Genomic DNA, 20,106 nt, shown 5'->3' with positions numbered 1-20,106 from the left:
ATATTCCAACAAGTTTCAAAAAACACTTTCACAAAACACAGAAACTTTACATTTATCAAGCTAATGCAAAATGTTCAATAAATTAAACAAGTGCATTACAAATAAATATCAGCAAGCACAACTTGTGACCTTATAAACAATTATTAATTCATAATAATTAATCATCTGAACATGAATATTCACAACATAAAAACTTTCTTTAAAATTACCACATTTCACTCATGAAAGTCTTATTGCTTGGTGTGTCTATAAATAAATGTCCAGCTGATACTCCCCTTTTCACCATCTCTTTCTTTCTCTCTCTCTCACTCACTCCATCTCTCTCTCTCCCTCTCTCTCTCACTGTCTCTCTGTATCTCTTGCCTTCGGCCATGACAAGATTGGTAACATCATGGCTCCCTTAACGGACTATGACACGAGCAGTACCCAGCATTCCCTTTCTTCATCATAATACAAAATAAAAATAAACAAAATAAAGGACCTCCATCCCTCTGAGGCTACAGCATGTGTGTGTTCAGAAGGATGTGAGGCTTAAGAGATGTAGGGTTTTATATCTGACTGTATCTTGCATTTGGGTTTATTATTGTTTGTACATCAGCATCAGTGAAGTGAAATATTATCCAGAGGAATAATCCCATTAACATTTATCTGTTTCAAGGTGTGGTAATAGTAACAGAGATTCACACATCTTACTGGAAGCTATTTGATTTGCCAAAAATCTACACAAAATCTCATATACATCACTAAAGACGCAGGGGACATGCAAACGTTCATCACTGGATTCGGGATAAGAGGAAATGGAAAGTTTTATATATATATATATATTTTATGAAAATCTCTGATTATTTTTAACTATCCTGAAGCCCCATTAGTTTCCACATGCTCCACAGTGTTCGTGAACAAAAATCTTCTATGATCAGGCAACGTTTTTCTCAGGAACACTCCTGGAGATTAAAAAGTTCTTGATGATTCATTTTAGGTTCTTCAGTGTTTTAGTTTCTGGGTTCTTTAAAGGAATATTCTGGGTTCAATACAAGTTACGATCAGTCGACAGCATTTGTGGCATAATGTTGATTACCACAAAAATATTCTTTCGACTAATCTCGCCTTTTCTTTAAAAAAAAGAAGAAGCAAAAATCGATGTTACAGTGAGGCACTTAGAATGGAAGCGAATGTGGTAACTTTTGGAGGGTTTAAAGGCAAAAATGTGAAGCTTATAATTTTATAAAAGCACATACATCAATTATTCTGTTAAAACTCTTGTATTATTTGTATTAAATCGTTGTTTACGGGGATTACAGGGTTTTAACATTACATCTTCATTTTTTATAATTAATTGTCTATAACTTTACACAGAAAAGGTTAGAAAGTGATTTATCACACTAAAATCATCTTAATAAACGTACTGTTTACATCTTGAGGCTATACTCTTGAAACAGTGAGTATTTTCATTTAAATGAATTGGCCCCCATTAACTTCCATTGTGTCTCACTGGGGGGGGGGGGGGGTTGCAAGTGGAAATTAATTTTTGTGGTAATCAACAAATGCCACAAATGCTGTCAACTGAGCTTAACTTGCATTGAACCTGGAATATTCCTTTAAAGCACCCATACATAGTTGGAAGAATTGGAGAGTTAGGGAGAGTTTCCTGAGGCCTTGTGCTCCTTTTTGGTTCTAAATGGAACCTTTATTTTTACTGTGTGAAGATCAGTTTATTTTGATGATAACAGTGACAGACAGTGTTTGATTAATGACTATTTAAAAACTGTGGAGCAAAATAAAATGTTGTGATTTCAGGATGAGTTATGAAGTCACAACAATTATTGACAGACTCACACACACACACACACACAAACAGACACACACACAGTGCAAATACTTGCTCATCTGCCCCCACACCAACTGCTTGGTTGCTGATTTTGGCTCAGTGATTGATTGCAAGCATAAAGTGAGAAATCAGTCATCATGCAATGTGACTGAATGCCCACCTCACAGGTGTATTGTGGATACAGTTCCTGAGAGAGGTCAGGGGTGGTACCAAACGTCCCACCCATTTCTTTAGCAGAGGAAAAGCTTTGGTAAGTTGTGCTGTCCGTATATGATGCCCATCTGATATCCTCCATGCCAACCTGAGAGTTTCCATACATGCAAGGCAGCTGCTGTGCAGAATCCAAACTGCAGGGGACACTGTTCAAAGGGGCCACCTCTGGGGAGAGCTGGTAGGTGAAGAGGTGATAAGTGGGATCATGAGTGGGAGGAGTTTCAGTAAGGGTGTGGTCACGGTCACCTGCACAAAAAAAGGGTAAGTTCACCCAAAAAGGAAAATTCTATCATATTCACCCTGATGTTATTTCAAACATACATGACATTCTTCTGCTGGATCTCTGAAATCTCATTCAATTCAAACATGGTGTGTCAGCACGTGCCAAGTTTGATGTCAATGACGCAAGAACTAATGACGTAACATTGACGTCAAATGTAGTGCATCAAGGTGCACCATATTTGAATTGAAGTACAAATACGATTTTAAAACTATGGCACAAAGGAAGATTTTCAGCAAAAAATGACTAGATATCAGTCTTTTGATATAATATGGCTTCAGAAGACTTGGAATATAGCACATGAGTACAGTGCAGTCAACATACTGTATACATTATTATGAGTATATGTGTTCCCTGGCTATCACACCCAGTACTTGCCCTTGCTAGTGCCATGTTCTACAGTTGGACCACAGGACTACTTTTACAGTATTTTTATGGTGCTGTTTTTTAATGATTTTTGTAGCTTGACTGCTTGATTTTGGAGCGTGACATAGCCAGTGCTCTCTGTGGCATACTGAAGTATGAGAATTCATTAGGACTGTGTACCTGAAGTGCTGGAGCAGGTGTAGCCAGGACTGGGCTTCTGTGGCATAATGCATTCTGACTGAGAGAGACAGTCAGGAGAGGGTGGAGCAACTCTCTGCCTGGCAGTGCTACGTGGTACCAGTGGGTACTCCTTACTGTGGAAAGAGGGCAAAGTGGGCATCAGATGCAGTGATTCCTACAGCAAAGACCCACCAACGTTTGAGAAAACTGAGAACATGTTTAGAGGAAGAATTCAAAAGTTATGTAGGAAATTGCAGAGGCTGACTGGTAATAATGGGGTGAATCAGGGTAGTTTGAGGGGAAGAAAAACTGGCACTTGGGTTCATAGATAAGGGTGTTAAGACGAGAGCAGGGTGTGGGAAATAAGGCTATGCTTTGTAGTGACATAGTGAGGCTAAGGGGGTAAGAGATATCATTTGCACAGTACTGATCGTTTCTAATTAAATTGCTATGCTGAGGGACAATTACAGTAGCTAACTATATTTTTTCTACCCACTTTACCCAATCTGACTCATTCTTCTCTCTCTCTCTCTCTCTGTTTCACTCTCTCATAAATGCATATGCACAGATGTGCACACACATTAGCCCCTCAATGACCTATCTGTGTGACAGTGTGTTGTGCTGCACTACTCTTAATATTGTTACACTATAAATATCACTCTCTTGTGTGTCACATTCAATACTGTCAACACAAAGCTTTGACTTTGGTTCCCAAATCCTGCAAGTCAAAAGGACAACATATTCTCTGTGTATCCAAAACAACATTAGTGGCTAGAAGATGCTGCACACAATGACATGTAGGCACACAGAATAGACATAAATGAAGATGAGAAAAAAATGTAACATTAGATATTCATTGTTACACACATACTCTCTCAAACTCATGATCAACGTTATTAAAATATATCTGTGTAAGCACATGCATATCCTTTAAAACATTTAAAATTTTGTCTGTCTCACCTTTGAGTACGGGACATGCGATGCAGTTCAATGTCATCATTTCCACGGAAACCTTTAGCAAAAGGATTATTCTCAATCTTCAGATGAGTGATCTAATAAAAATAAAAAAAAACAGAGGATTAAACACTCTGCTGTCTTTCTGCAACTCTATCCATTCATTTTCAATTAGAGTGGTCCATTCCTGCCATGACACTTACTGTGTGATTCTGGTAGGAAGTCACAGCGATGAAGGCCGTCTCAGGAAAGGAGTGTGTGCAAAAACTTGTGTTGCTGGAGCCAAAGCTGTTCCTCTCATCTGCTTTCACTATGTGCAGCCTCGGCTGGTATTTATGCATGGAGTTTAAAATTATCTGCAGCAAATAACAAAAAGAGATTGTTGTGTGTCCAGTTCAATGAAACTAAGGTGTATATTAGTGATTGGAAAGTTTATGTCTATCAATAAAGTAAAGAGTTATTTCACCGGAAAATGAAAATTCAGTCATCAGTTTCTTACCCTCATGTTGTTCCAAACCCATATGACTTTCTTTCTTACATGGAATACAAAAGGAGATGCTAGGCAGATTGTTAGGGACTGACAGTATCAGTCACAAATGTTTTGAAAGTGAATAACGATTGAGGCTGTCAGTTCTTAACATCCATGGAAGAAAGTCATACAGGTTTGGAACAACATGTAAATGATGACAGATTTTTAAGCTTTGGGTGAACTCTCCTTTAAAATAAATAATCATTTAAATTTGATTGCCCTCATTACTGACATGTCCAAACGGGTCCAGGTGGTTGTTGGTGAGTTTGAGTTTCTGGAAAGAGACGAGCTGTCTCATCCAGTGAGCACCTGAAGCCGGTGAATCTGGATGCACATACAGTCGGCCTGGAATTGCAGGCTCAGCTTTACCACTGATAGACCTGTCGAACAGATAGGACATGAATGGGTTGGTCCAGTTCAAAAAGATAAAGCCTCTCTGTCTGCTCCACAGGTCTGAGTTTAAAATCAGTTCAGGTTACTGAAATGGTCTGAAGAATTTCTGTCTCTGATACAGTGGAGTTTCTCGGCCATTCTGTGTGGATCCTCAACTCACAGAACAATATTCACCATCAAAGACTCATAATAGTGTAATTTGTACTTCATGTAACACCAGTTAAGAGTTCTTTAAAATTGCTAATTTTCCGTTCATCCTTGCTTCACTCCTTTCTCTACACTGAAAAACATTTACAGTAATTATTTTCTATTTTGCAAATTTTTGCACACAGTTTTTCTAAGTAAATATTAATGGTATAAAATTAAGGAAAATCTATTTAACTTAATAATATTAATTAAAGTTAAAGTAAAGGTATAATATTGATTAAAGTGACTAAATTTAACTTGAATATGTTAGTAAATACAGTTACTTTTACTCACATAAATGATATACATGATACTAGAATAAACTTTATTAGAACATATTAAACATATTATTAGAACGTCACATTTTGAACATGTTTAATCATGTACCACATGACATAGTGAAGCCTCCCACAGAGACCCTTAATGCATGCTTTACTGTCTATGAGAGACATCACTTTGCATTATTGGCAACAGAATAAGATACAGAGCATGCAGACCTGAACACTTGGTACACAAAACACGATGAGGGTGACAATCTCTCTCTCTCTCTCTCTCTCTCTCTCTCTCTCTCTCTATATATATATATATACACACACACACATATATATATATTTTTTTTATTACTATTTTTTATTTTTTTATCAGAACAGGTAATTTTGAGTAGAAAAAGAACTTCAGACTGCACAAAACAAGAAGTTACCAAACATAACAACAAAATTAACAATAAAGATAAACTTGCAATTTCATTAATTATTCAAGCCCAGTGAATGCTGGAAACACCAGCTTAAAAAAGTAAAATGTACTTATATATACCAGTGACACTTACTCAAATTAGCAAATAAATATGACAAGGTTTTCTACTTGTACAAAATACATGATGACACATTATAAAGATATCAATCATAGATAATATTTACTTATATGCTAGAGCATTCATTTTTACATGTTTGAATGTAGAATTTACTTAATATTTTCATTTTCACCCTTAAACTTATTCAGTGTAGAAAGTACATAATCTTTTCTGCTATATTTACTTCACCACAAGATAATTTCTTTCAGGCATTTTATTGTCATTGTCCTTTCATGCAATAATTCATTCATCACTCAAATAATAACCTATTTGAACAGTCATTTTCGAAAGGAATTATAACATCTGAATAAAAATGTGGACCTCTCTATAAATGAAAGCTTTTGAAGATTTATTTTTTATTATTTCATCGCAAAACTTACCATTTGTTATCTGCAAACTTATATCGGTGCTCGTCGGCTGAAACAATGTCCATAAGTAAGATATATTTGGCTTTGGGGTTTAGGCCTGTTACCTTTACCTTGTAGCTGGGAAACATTCGTCTGCAAAAGATTAATGATACGTTAATGAGTACAACGACAACAACAACAAAAACAATATGCAGATAATCTAACAATTAAAAACACAATGATAATAATAATAGTTATAATAGCCTAATACATTTTTTTATTATTATTATTGAAATAATAGGTCTAATATTATGCGTCAATTTTAAAATTTCAGTTGGCCTACGACAACTGCCTTTCCTATCCTCCTGCAGATGTTTGATGATGATTTATTTTTTTTATTTATTTTTTTTAATTTTTTTTTTACAAATGAATGTTTTTAAAGAATTGCTGAACAACAAACAACGTTCACAATAACATAAGCAGCCTCAAACTTAGCATTTAGTACAAATGTTGCCGGTACTGTTACGACGGTATAACGGTCTGAGGAGAAAACGAAACTTTTGCGCGTGCAGTGATGTGAAGAGTGTTGCTTACCGGCCAGCCTTGGTGATGATCATCTCTGTTGTGACATCATGAAATTTCGCCCACAGATCTCTCTCATGCAAATAAACTTTGATTCCCTCCATGCCCTGCACGCGAGGGGCGGCAAAAACATGAAGTGCAAATTAATGCAGGATTTTATTTATAATTTCAGTCTGCAGTCTGCTGACAAATGGAAATGTCGTTAAAGCCTTAAAGTGATCAGATGCTTTCCGTTCTGTTTTTAAGTATTTTACCATGCAGTGTATTATGAAGCAGTCCTTATGATGAATGTGATAATAGCCGGAACGGCAGACCTCCTATCAAACTAATAATGGCCTAAAAATATGGCAGCTATTTAAAACAATTTGTGTGTTCATCTTGAGGATGGCAATATCACAGCAATTTGTCTAAATGTTGCATAATTAAATGTAATGGTTACTAAAGCCATTCTATTTGATCAATACAATCTTTTTTGATGAATGTAATGCTACAAAACAATTATGTCTACTAGCTGTATTGCAGCCTTAATCAAATAATAAAAATGATACGCTTTATTGCTTTCGGGGTGATAGGTGCAATAAAAAGCAATAAAAACAACAGTTGCCATAATAATAACATTAATAATATTAATTTAAGATTAAAATCAGATTTTAAAAATCTTACAGGATTTTCCCAATAATTCTTGTTTTACACAGGCTAGTAAGGTGCACGTGCATAGTCATGGCTGACCTGTTGGGAGAGCTGAGTTTGCAGCGGCGGCGACCCGGTTCTGATACGACTGTGACGTCCTGAATCTTTGTCCTTTTCAAAATCCATCGCTGGTGAATCGCCGCCAGAACAGGAATGTAGAGATCCGAACTCTAAATTCGCCATAACTCCGTCTGAGTATTAAATTACGGTGATCTAAAAAAAATGAGAGCATGAAAAAGGCAGAAATGCTTTCACCAGGAGATATCCAGACTATTGTGATAATAAATATATATATATATATATATAGGCTGTCCTTTTAAAACAGAAACGAATTGGCTTTAAAATAATGAATTGTCTGCACGCACACATGGTCTACACACTGATGTAATCAACTGGCTTCCTTAAATTACTGAGTGAATTGTTGACCGTTTAAGGACTTATTATTTTCCCTCAATGAAATATGCGCTTTGATCATAAAAATATGAATGGCTGGATGAAAATGTCGATTTGTAAGCTTCAATAGCTACTGAAATGTCTCATTTGTGTTATAGAGTCTGAGTTACATTCATTTTATTTTTTATTCCTCTTTATACACACATATAGACAGACCCTGCTTTGATTTATTACTATTATTATTACTATTATTATTATTAAATAATCTCCTACCTCACTGTGTGAGGAGCATTTCGGAGGATATCGTTGCTCACTAAATTCCGAAACATTAAACGTATTTAAAAATAAGTCCCGCTGATCTGTTACACCTCTAAAATAAATAAATGTAAAAACAAATCCTCGAACACAGATAGAGATAAACTCCGCAACAGTTCAGAACGTTGTCATGTCGTCATAATTATCCGATTTTTCCTGCTCTGTTTTTCCTTCCCTCTCTGATCCTTTTTTTCCGATTTTGTCCTGTTCCCTTTTTCTGCCGTGTCTCTCTTTTCTCCCTCCATCCATTCTCTGTCTCCTATTAGCGTGATGCCTACTCTGTCGTCACACCTTTATTCATTCACACACTCATGACACGCGATGTCCAAACTCGCGCATTGAAATAAACACACGACGACAAAACCCCACATCAACACATCCTCTCCTCCATGATAAATCTGCTTGTTCCGAAGTACTTCCAAAATACGGGCTGTATCCAAAATGGTCGAGGAAAATATCGTAAGAAAAACGAACGATATCCACTCACCTAACTGGCGCAGAATATATACTCAGCCTCTAAATTGTTCTGTAAATAATCTGCGCTTGTCAGTCAGCATCACTATGTGCGCGAGAGTTGCGCGCGGCGGGGTTAAAAGTTGACGAGGTCGAAAGGAGGTAACTAGGAGAGCGGTCTGTCTCTCTCTCTCCCTCTCTCTCTCTCTCTGTGTGTGTCAGTTTGTATTTGTTTCGTAAGCTAGATAGTATTCCTGTATTACAGGAATAAAACCTTGGATTTGTTTTGGTTTTTTTGATCGATTTGATTTACGAACATTCTCGTCAAGATAAGACGGTAATCCCGCGCTGAGATAAAGACAGGACACCACGCGAGGCTGACCCTGAATTCGAGACGCACAGGTGCTCGGATTAGGATCTGTTTAATGTGACTTGGATAAACGACTAGACAATTTACCAAAGCTGTTTTATTTCTTTATTGCTATAGCCTACAGTAGGTAACACTTTACAATAAGGTTCCATTCGTTAACATGAGTTATGAGTTACATCATTTATTCATCTTTGTTAATGTTAGTGAATAAAAGTACAGTTGTTCATTGATAGTTCATAGTGCATTAACTAGTATTATCATATACAACTTTTGAATTAAAAAATGTATTCTATGTTTAAAATTACATTAAGTTAAATATAAAAATGTTAAATATTGCTCATTGTTTGTTCATGTTAACTAATGTAGCTAACTAATATAACCTTATTGTAAAGTGTTATCATGATATAATAACAAAAGGCATACTAATAAAGCTGTTATTATGGCTGTTGTTGTTTCTGCCGAGTGATTTCTGATATATGGATAAATTCATGCTTTCATGGGTTTCTTGGGCCTGTTAATCATAAACAGGCTGATACAGAATCCATCTAAAATCATTCGCCATATTTTTCTAGTGTTTCAGTAACCATATGGCCAATATTCTTATGTGTTGTAGGCTACATATACTGATCTTTCGAGCCGTTTGTCGGAGTACAATCAGAACATTTGGTAAGACACATGCCTGAGTGTATAGGCTACTTATAAAGTGGAATTGCAACAAAAACAACATACTACTTATGAAGATTCTGTGAGACTGGAGAGAAAAAAAAAAAAATTCAAACAAAAATGCGTAGCCTAGTTAGATACCAATATAGAAATCGGATGAATATATATTTATATAAAATTATTGTTCATATATTTGAGCATTTATGTTTGCCTACATATTGAAATCCCACTAGTATCTGGGAAAATCTACGTTTCATATATGAAAACGGAAATTATTGTAGTATACTGAGATATAGCCTATGTTGCATACGTGTCCTTTTTAAGTGAAAATGAAATGTAAACGTTTTTTTTTTAAAACATTTCTGCCATATATCAGATTTATGTAGATGGATTAAATTATGCCAATTTCTCACGACGCTGAAGCTTTTTGTTAAAAATAACGTTAAGCTCAACTACAAGTTTTCATACGTCTAGATAAAAATAAAAAATAAATACAAAAACTAGTCTTATTTTCAAAATGCTTCATTAAGGCATTTGAGTTGTCGAACCTTTCCCCACTTTCAATGGAACAAATCAATTGCGCCACCATGTGGGAATCGGATCAAAGGTCATCGCCATTCCTGTAACCAAAACATTTCCAAGAATGAAGTTTGTGTGGCATTTTAGTTCGTATTATTCGTTTGCATTTGAGTGTTCTCCACGGATGTGATTAAATACTGCTGGACTAATATACACCGATCAGCCACAACATTAAAACCACCTGCCTAATATTGTGTAAATCCCCACTGCCAGCATCTCAGAATAGCATTCTGAATTGTTATTCTTCTCACCACAGTTGTACAGAGCTGTTATCTGAGTTACCATAGACTATGTCAGTTCGAACCAGTCTGGCCATTCTCTGTTGAGCTCTCTCATCCACAAGGTGTTTCCATCCGCAGAACTGCCACTCACTGGATGTTTTTTTGTTTTGTTTTTGGCACCGTTCAGAGTAAATTCTAGAGACTGTTGTGCATGTAAATCCCAGGAGATCAGCAGTTACAGAAATACTCAAACCAGTCCATCTGGCAACAACAATCATCCATGTGATTATCTAATCAGCCAATCGTGTGGCAGCAGTGCAATGTATAAAATCATGCCGATATGGGTCAGGAGCTTCAGTTAATGTTCACATCAACTATCAGAATGGGGAAAAAATGTGATCTCAGTGATTTAGACCTTAGCATGATTGTTGGTGCTAGACAGGCTGATTTGAGCATTTCTGTAACTGCTGATCTCCTGGGATTGTCACGCACAACAGTCTCTAGAATTTACTCTGAATGGTTGGGAGGAAATTAGACAAAGACAGATGTGCAGTTTTTTTTTCTGAAAAGCTTTACTCTACATTCTGCATTCTAACACAATACAATTTTCTGATTTCTTTCCTTCGTTAAGGCAATCGGTATTGACCAATCAAATTTAGTCTTACCCACCGAACTCAGACAGGTGAGACCATTCCAGTGAAAGCAGTCAGTCATGTAGTTATTGGTATTTTATCTGATTTGGCCAAAGTAGCATGGATAAGAAACATACTTGAAAGACGAAACACACTGACACAAACAGATATATGCAAGAAACGGCAAAAATTAAATGTGACCTGGTTCATCCTTTTTAATCACTTTGACCCAGAAACAAATAGAGATCTAGTAAGAGATCATCTACATGCTTTCCTTGTTATTCCAGTACATAAAATTCACAATGTGTTTCTGGGATAAAGTGACTTAAATTGATGGAGTAGGTTGCAAATTATTGATTGACAATTCGACAATAGCCAATAGTACTTGTTTGGGTTCAGTCAAAACTTCAGAGCAGCGTCCACAAGCAGTCAAAAACGCTGCCTGGCTGTAAACATAAAGATCCAAAACATTTCACAACAACATATTAAAAAGAAAAAGATGACCTAAATTTCCACAGAGCTCTTGGCTTTCACCATTTCAAAAAACTTTGAAAAGATGAGATCTATTCAAGTGACAAAAAATAATCTAAAACTGAAACCTGAGAGAAAAAAAAAAAAAAGTACCAGAGTATCCAAAGTACTATGTTTCCAAATGTTCCAGCTGCCACGGCAACAGCATTCTAAAGGGGTGTAACCCATTTCCAGCAATCACAGCAGTTACCTACTGGCTATCCACAGCTTAACAATTAGATACTGTTACAGAACTGTATATAATAAGCATCGTATCTTTAAGTTACACAGTAAACTTCTGATCTTAAATGCCAAAATATTCAGTATTGGAGGAAATACTCAGCAGCAGTTGTTGTTGCATTTTTTCCCAAATTGTTGGTGTTAATTAATTTCTGAGGCAGAACTAACAATGCGACATTCAAGAAAATCCTTTAGTCTAACATGCAGGTACATATAACCAGCATGTTAAACTAGGGGCAAAATCCACTGAGTGAAGTGTAATAGATGGAAATTATAGAAGTATAGAGCTGTTAGATATGAACAATATTATTTAAAAATGTTGAGTCAAAACACGCAGCAGCAAAGGGGAGCTATGTGTAGCTGTAGAGAGTTCTTTCACTGTCCAGGAATAAGCTTTAATGTCAGAATTGAAATGATATGCGTATTATAAGGGCACATAGCTTAACAGGCCCAGAACTGACTCTCCCTCATGAGTTTATATTAAGAGATTGTGTGTGAACAGATGGCACATGTATGTGTGTGTGAGTTATAAGGGCACATGGCTGAACAGGTAGGACACCGACTCCCCATTATGTGTCCGTCTGATTGCTTCTGCCAGGATCATAGAAATGTCAATCACCTGGAGAGAGAAAGAACAAAATTCTTAGTCTTAATGCAGACGGACAGGGCAGACATGCTCAAACATAAAAGCAATGATATAATAAATATAATACCTTAATAATACAGCAGAATAATATAATATAAATAGTAATATTCTCCAGGACTTTAAAACTAGATAATGTATATTATATATATACACTGTATATATGATAGTAAAAAAAATAAAATAAAATGTATAGTACATTATGATTTAAGAGGTTTTCTATTGTATAAAATCTCTGTACCTGAATCTTGCTGCAGTGTTTGATTTTGTCCTCCTGTGGAATTGTGTTGGTGACCACGACGGCCTCAAAGTTGGCATTGTTGATCCGAGAAATGGCAGGCCCAGAGAAGATACCATGAGTCAAGATAGCGTACACTTTGGTGGCTCCAGCAGACACAAGTCTAAGTGGGCAGACACAAACAGGCACACATGCAAATAAAACACAGACACACATGCCGGCCTAGCTGGATGCATTACAGATAACCAAGTAAATTCCAGATGTGTAAGGGAGGTCTGTATGAATGTGACCGTGTATAGTGTGTGTCCCCTCACTTGTCAGCCGCATGGCATACTGTCCCACACGTATCTGCCATGTCATCCACTAAAATGGCCACTCTGTCCTTTACGTCCCCAACCAGCACCATCCGATCTACCTCATTCGCCTTCTTCCGCTCCTTATGGATCAACGCAAAGTCCACATTCAGCCGATCAGCGATGGACGTCACTCTGACAAATCAATACACAATCTTTATGTAACATTATGAAACATGGCAGTGAATGCATTCAACTTCTCTGTAACATCCACGCATCACAGAGAGGCCCCATGCACAACCATTTCAGTATAAACACATGTACACTCCATTGTGCATCAGCTCACTCATTTTAAAGCTAAAGTGCGTAATTTGTTGGATGTTAAACTACTTCTCTCATCCAAGCTTAAGCTGAAAGAACTGCAAGTAAGCCATTCGTAGTTTAATTTAGCTGAACTCTGTGGCACTATCAAAACATTGTTCAGTTTGTTTGAGCATTCAGACATAGCAACACTGGATCAACCAATGGTGTGAGTTTGGGATGGGATGATCTGTTTGCCCAAACAAAAAGTAGTGCATTCAGGAAATCAGTTTGAAAATGATAATTTTTGCAATTCCATTTGGTGATGCTAGTGTCACAGAAATTGCACACTTCACCTTTAAATACAAAATTCAAAAGAGTGTCTTCTTAAATTGCTACAAAAGGGGGCGCTGTAGGTTAGTCCAAGTCTACATAAACAAGCCACATGTTGAAATCAGCATGGTTAGGCTAAAGAGGCTAAATTTGAGAAGCCTCAAATATATTTACAAAATTACAAGATTATCGCTATACAAACACACTACCACATACACTTAAAACTTTCTGTACATTCTGTTGAGAAAAAAAAAAAAAAAAAAAAAAAATTCGATGTGGCATGTGCCAAGCCATCCACTGTTAGCAAAGGGTTAAACACAACTAAAGCCTGACATTTCCTTGCCCTCCACACCTAAAAGAGTAAAACACACTCGTCTCTATTGTCTTCAGGACTCTGATCGTTTTTAACATTATAAACTATATTTCTCCACATTTAAAAATTCTTGTACCCGGCTCAAAAATGAGGAAACTTTTTTCCCCAGACTTTTCATATATGTACTATCAGAGGTTACACTAGAAAAAATCTTTATCTGTAACTCTTGAGTTGTAAAATGTACATGATGTGCAACTTTTTTCTTGCTTTCTTTTTGTTCTAATACTTTTTGCATTTTATTTTCATGCAGTAACACACTGGCGTAATGATGTATGCAGTAGGGTTGTAACAATTCACTCATCGCAAGGTTCGGTTCACGATTCTTTAAACTAAACCTGAATCAAGAAAAGTTAAGATTGATTTTTTTTTTTTATTATTTTTTTATTATTACTACTTTTAAAGACATATGCTAAAAGTGCAGTCTTAAAAGTGCTAAATAATCCATCAGAGATGTACTGGGACCAAAAATCCAAAAATTGTATCTATAATTCTGCTTACTGAAAATACGGAATTATGTTAGATACATAAGCTGCTTACACACTGTCACTGATTACATACATTTAAAATAAAAATAGTATTTTTCTCAAATAATATGGTCTCTGATTACATATAAATATTCTAAAAAAAAAAAAACATTTAATGGAAGTGGCATACTTATCAAGTTAAATAATAATTACTGATAAACATTAGGATTATATTCCCCCATAGCATTTTTATACATAATATTCAGCATTATATTTAGTAGATTAATATGGTACTATCATTAAACCTTTGTAAACTATAATTTTCTCTCACGCAGTCAAAGCAGATCACTCTCGCACTTCAAACGGACATTCGATCCCTCGTGATGAAAATAGTCGGTCTCTCTCCTGATCCTAGTTTGAGTTTCAGTCTCCACAGTCTCAGCCAAACTCGTACAATACCTGTGGCTGCTAATGTGCAATCGTATTTTAGAGCTCCTTGTGTGCAATGAAGCGATTTCCATTTATATACCCGTGGTACGCAGGCTTAGGATGTGGACAGAACAGACGCTAAAACAATAGTAAATCAAATTTATTATATATTAGATTTAATATATAAATATATATTTTTTAAAAGTTCCATCTCCACGATGCGCATCGTCACATTTCTGAACCATGATGTATAGTGCCACGATAAACAGCTACACCCCTAGTATGCAGTCATGAAATCAGAGACCCTCCACTCGAAATCCCAACTCAAGTGGTCAAGGTGCAAATTACCAGGTTTGGCGATGGCACCTGTCCACTTGTGTTCGGATTGCCTGAAATGCATCTTTAATACCAGGCAATAAACAGGGCACATACAGCAGGGGAGTAAGAGAGAGAGACTGAAGTCAAAACTGATGCAGTAGTTTAAACTGGTTTTCCTGTTTCTTTTTTAATAGGTCAAAAAGACGGACAGCATTTGGAATTATCCGTCAATTTTCCACACACAACAAAAACATTAGTATCGTATCGCTTTTTAAGACATTCATTTAACCACTGGAGTCGTATGGTGACGTTAATGCTGATTGTCTGTCCTTTTTGGAGCATCAAAAATCGTGCTACCACCCACATCCATTATAAGGACCTACTGAGCTGAGATATTTTTCTTCAAATGTTATCTGCTGAAGAAAGGAAGACATATACATCTGGGATGGCATAATGGTGAGTAAATTATGAGAGAAGTTCACCCAAAAATGAAAATATCTCTTTAAGTAAATATCAGTTAGCAAGTTAAGACTTTCTAAAACTACCTGAGAGCAGAAATTTCTCAGGATAGACTGAACAACCTGGCACTCTTTTCATTTCAGAAATGTTATGGTGACTTTGCAAACAAGAAAACTCATATTTACACATGTATTATTTATATTGTTTGTTGGCTTTGTTTGTTTTTTTTTATAATGTATTGCTTGATATAAATAATATTTGCTTTTGAAAAAAAATTATGAATTAGCACTGTTAAATATCCATCTAAAATGTTTATACTGGATATTATCCCCACCACAAACCCAAATTGGTCAGGAGGCCCTACAATAGTTCTGTGCCTGGGCCAAAAATTTGGTGCTATGCCTCAGCGTACTATAAGTAAGAAGTATAGGAGTAGTGTGAATGAGAATGACAGTATGTAAGAATATGTCTGTGAAACAAAAAACAGCGGAGAGAGAAAACACACCTCTTGGCTCCACCAGCATCAGGAGAAACGATGGTGCAATTCTTCCATTCATTGATGTTTTCTTTTATCCATTTGAGGACTGCCGGCTCAGCATACAGGTTATCAACCGGGATGTCAAAGAACCCCTAACAATACAAACAACTTAGGCAACCTGACAATCTGCGAACGTGTATGAAAACAATTAGGGTGTGAAGGTCCATAACTGTGTAGAATAGGTGGATGTTTATGTATGAAAATCCTAACCAACTCAAAAGACCATGAAGACAAAATACATAAAAACTGTTCCAGCACAGTCTCCAGGTATATCAGAACTATGAAATGCAGCTATGCCACTCGTCTCTGCCACTATGTGTTCAATAGAGATAAGGGTTTGTGTTTGGAGGCGTATGTGTGTACCTGAATTTGAGAGGCGTGTAGGTCCATAGTAATGATGTGGTCTGCTCCGGCCACAGACAGCATATTAGCGACCAGCTTGGCTGAGATCGGAGCCCGACTCTACAGAGAAAATCATCACTTACACACATATACTTATAAATCTCCACTTTCACTTTTACTTTCAGATGTGAAAGTGAAGATTTGGAGTAAAAAAACGGACTTTTTTGATCTGTTTCTCACCCACACCTATCATATCGCTTCTGAAGATATAGATTGAACCACTGGAGTCATACAGATTAATTTTATGTTTTCTTTATGTGATTTTTGGAGCTACAAAGGTCTGATCACCATTCACATGCATTGTAAGGGCCTCTGAGCTGAGATATTCAGAAAAGAAAGTCATAGACATCTGGGATGGCATGAGGGTGAGTAAATGATGAGAGAATTTTCATTTTGGGTTCAGCATCCCTTTAAGTTGCCTTTAAGTTGCCTATCCCTTTAAGTTGCTGAGAAAGAGGGAAAACAAGAGACTGACACTGAGGGTCCAGAAGACTTACAGACATGTAGCCCACACATGGATCCAGAAACAGTTATGTTGTTAATGTATGATTAAGTGTGTGAGTGCATGTTAATAGTGAGTAAGCAAGCAGTTCCCCTCACCCCCACCTTGTCCTTCTTGTCCTGCCGAGCATAGGGGAAGCAGGGAATGACCGCTGTAACTCTGGACGCTGATGCAATCTTACACGCGTTGATCATGATTAGCAGCTCCATGAGATTGTCGTTGATCTCCCCACAGCCACTCTGGACAATATAGACATCTTCCCCACGCACACTCTCTCCGATCTCTACACTATATACACACAGAGAGAGACAAGGACACAAAACAAAGACACGGTTGAGCATTAAATCAATAAAGATAACATGCAATAAATCTATATTCATCTGCATGATCAAAGGGCAGTATTTGATTTGGGTGATCTTTGACATGGACGCCTTTGGGGATAAGACTGTCAACAGAAAAAACCCATAACAAAGCAAACTGAAATTGCTGCGCAAAGAATCTGACTTCATTTCTCACATTGCAGGGGCAGATAAAGAGTGAGAGATACATTTTATCTTCTAGGTCCACAACCCTTCCACTTATGTAGGGCTAAATGTCAATTATATACACACAGACACATGAGCCAACGTGATATTTTAATCTCATGATATCATGGTTGTGTACCTGCTTGCTACATCTTAAAATGGCATTTCTTTATGCACTATTATTACGCCTTCTACGACTAATAGTATTAATAAAAATAATAATAATATCGACAATAGACCATTTAATGCTATGCTGGTGGGATAATTAATAGCGACATGGCTCCTCACGTGGCAGAGGAGGCAAGATGGGGCATTTAAAATTAGCATTAGCGGGCCCCACAGTCACATGCTCACCACAGGTGCATGCTGGGAGGCAGAGTCCTTTGTCTCAATGAAACGTATTGCGCCAGACGGCATATTTTAACGCATAAAACTACAAAAAAAAAAAAAAAAAAAAAAAAATATATATATACGACGGCGCACTGGTCTCCATGTGTTTACAATATCATTAGCCGTAGCCAAAACATTCCGAGGAACTATAGTTTCGATTGCTATCCCGACTGGAAATAACTCACCAGGTCTCTTGGTTGCTAAATTTTTTGGTGACAACTTTCCCCAGCTCGAGTCCCAGTCGGTCCGCGATCTTCTGCGACAGATCCGGATGCGAACTGCCGCTAAAAATCTTGATGTTTGGCATTCTGGGATGATCCGTGGCGTCTATGGATGGTAAACAGTGTTTTTAAAAAAACACTGTTAGTTATAAGGATCTCTTTGAAATGAACGTTAACTTATATAAACTGACTGCAATGGGCCTGATGCTGTTGATCTCTGATTCGGGTTCGTCCGCTCTTCAACAGCACTAGTATACTATGTACAACGATAACCCCGCCCAGGGATGTACTAAACACGGCCACAAACTGGGCTATGATTGGATACATTTCTCAGGGCTGGATGACTGGCAGCTAGAGAGAGAGAGCGCGAGAGAGATAAACACAACATTCTCGTTATAATGTTTGTTTTTGTTTTTATTAATGTTCTTAGCAGAAGCCAAAAGTGACTTAAAGGAAAGTGTTCAAGTAGCCAAGTTACAGTGAAGCTGGCAACATTTTGTTTGTGTTCACGAGTCAAAGACTACACAGTTGAAGTTAGTACCAGATAACCTGAGGAATGGGAGGTCAGTCTGACGTTTTTCTTGCTCTTTCATGAGTGAGTTTATAATGGAAGTGCTTGCAGACTGCCAGTCTCGTTATAAACATGGCCTCATACATATTAAGCAAAGACAACAGGTGTATGTGGTAATGGGTAGCATCATTCAAAACACTCAGCTTGTGTAATGTTCACTATGCTCTATAAAAATATGCAAGAAATGCTGCTTTACCCTTAAAAGATGGTGCTAATGGATATTAATTCCATACAACATAAATAAAGCAGAATAAAAACAAAATACATTTCTAGAACAATGTTTATAATAAAATAAATCTGGTGCGAAGGGGCCCTAAACTCTAACCATATGACCTTTTGAGAGACAATCTGGACATATTAACAGAATCAGGTTTGTATCATAGACAGAGAACATTTAACCAGATCGCTCTCTCTGTGATCAAAATATCTTGAGTGATATTCAAAACCAGTCAGCAACTTGTAATTTTAACTCTTCTACCAGCCCAAAAGGCAGGAAGAGGCAGCAGAAGAGCAGGAGGCAGGAGATTAAAAGTGATAGTAAAACTGAGTAAAGTTTATTGAATAATCTTAGATGTGTCTTATTTCATCTGACCAGCACAAATTTAACAAGTGTTAATATACCAAGCAAAGACAATGGAAAAGTACTGATTCACAACATAGTCCTGTGATGTCGAAGACCTTGAAATGGAGACAACTCCTTATCTCTAGCTTGTGAAGACAATACAGCACACATTAAACAGAAAAAGAACATAAACTGTAAAGTAATAAGTAAACATTTATATATAAAATGAATATAAAGGAGTAAATATATATAGATCCTTCAAAGCAGACATGGACTGGAATGATTAAGTGTGAGACCAGCTTCAGTCTTCATGTGCCATTTTACAGGGAAATTTTATTTTCCAAACCTTGCCAAACCTAGCTGCTCCTCCTTGGCTTCAGTCAGAGACTATTTAGCCTAAAACGGAGCACTTGATGAGCTACAACGGGGCTAAAGGCCCCCCGGAGTATAAAGCACATTTGATTTGATTTTCTCCCAAAACTCCATATAGCAACAAAAACTACCATTAGCACATCACTAAACACCTGTTTGTCACCATGCACTGCATAAATTTCCTGATCCATGAGGTCTTTGTGTGCAGTGTCTTAAGGTTGATTTTGAGGCAATTTGATCACATTTTTTTTAATACTTTTTAAAATGTTGCAAAATTATGTAGCTAATGAAAATTCCTGAAATTATCACATTTATTTAGACACAAAATACTTTTTTGTCAATTTCCATTTTGGTCAAGGTCAATAAATCAAAAGTTTTTTAATAACTGTCCAATAAGTGA

General features: G+C 36.8%; 2 protein-coding genes across 4 annotated transcripts; both read right to left on the bottom strand.

Moving 5' to 3' along the window:
* On the bottom strand, window positions 1-8,620 carry tbx5b (T-box transcription factor 5b). Of its 2 annotated transcripts, none has more exons than XM_051669477.1 (9): window positions 8,594-8,620; window positions 7,438-7,611; window positions 6,721-6,815; window positions 6,160-6,279; window positions 4,583-4,730; window positions 4,025-4,177; window positions 3,828-3,919; window positions 2,868-3,001; window positions 1-2,287 (listed from the first exon to the last, which is right to left on the bottom strand). In XM_051669477.1, the coding sequence occupies exons 2-9, from the start codon at window positions 7,579-7,581 to the stop codon at window positions 1,884-1,886; spliced, it is 1,290 nt and encodes a 429-aa protein (XP_051525437.1). In that variant the 5' UTR covers window positions 7,582-7,611; window positions 8,594-8,620; the 3' UTR covers window positions 1-1,883. The 2 variants fall into 2 exon arrangements, with proteins under 2 accessions (XP_051525437.1, XP_051525426.1); XM_051669466.1 differs by having other exon boundaries at window positions 8,065-8,606.
* A 2,326-nt stretch (window positions 8,621-10,946) lies between these two features.
* prps1a (phosphoribosyl pyrophosphate synthetase 1A) lies at window positions 10,947-18,470 on the bottom strand. 2 transcript variants are annotated; one of them, XM_051674457.1, is made up of 7 exons: window positions 18,166-18,470; window positions 17,171-17,354; window positions 16,526-16,624; window positions 16,130-16,254; window positions 12,970-13,143; window positions 12,659-12,818; window positions 10,947-12,393 (listed from the first exon to the last, which is right to left on the bottom strand). In XM_051674457.1, the coding sequence occupies exons 1-7, from the start codon at window positions 18,285-18,287 to the stop codon at window positions 12,301-12,303; spliced, it is 957 nt and encodes a 318-aa protein (XP_051530417.1). In that variant the 5' UTR covers window positions 18,288-18,470; the 3' UTR covers window positions 10,947-12,300. The 2 variants fall into 2 exon arrangements, with proteins under 2 accessions (XP_051530417.1, XP_051530412.1); XM_051674452.1 differs by having other exon boundaries at window positions 17,165-17,354; window positions 18,166-18,469.
* Between the last annotated feature and the right edge of the window lie 1,636 nt (window positions 18,471-20,106).

The sequence above is a fragment of the Myxocyprinus asiaticus genome, chromosome 3 (assembly GCF_019703515.2).
Source record: "Myxocyprinus asiaticus isolate MX2 ecotype Aquarium Trade chromosome 3, UBuf_Myxa_2, whole genome shotgun sequence".
In the NCBI taxonomy this organism is placed as follows: domain Eukaryota; kingdom Metazoa; phylum Chordata; class Actinopteri; order Cypriniformes; family Catostomidae; genus Myxocyprinus; species Myxocyprinus asiaticus.
The sequence above is the reverse complement of the archived record's forward strand: the minus strand, read 5'-3'. Positions and strand labels throughout refer to the sequence as shown.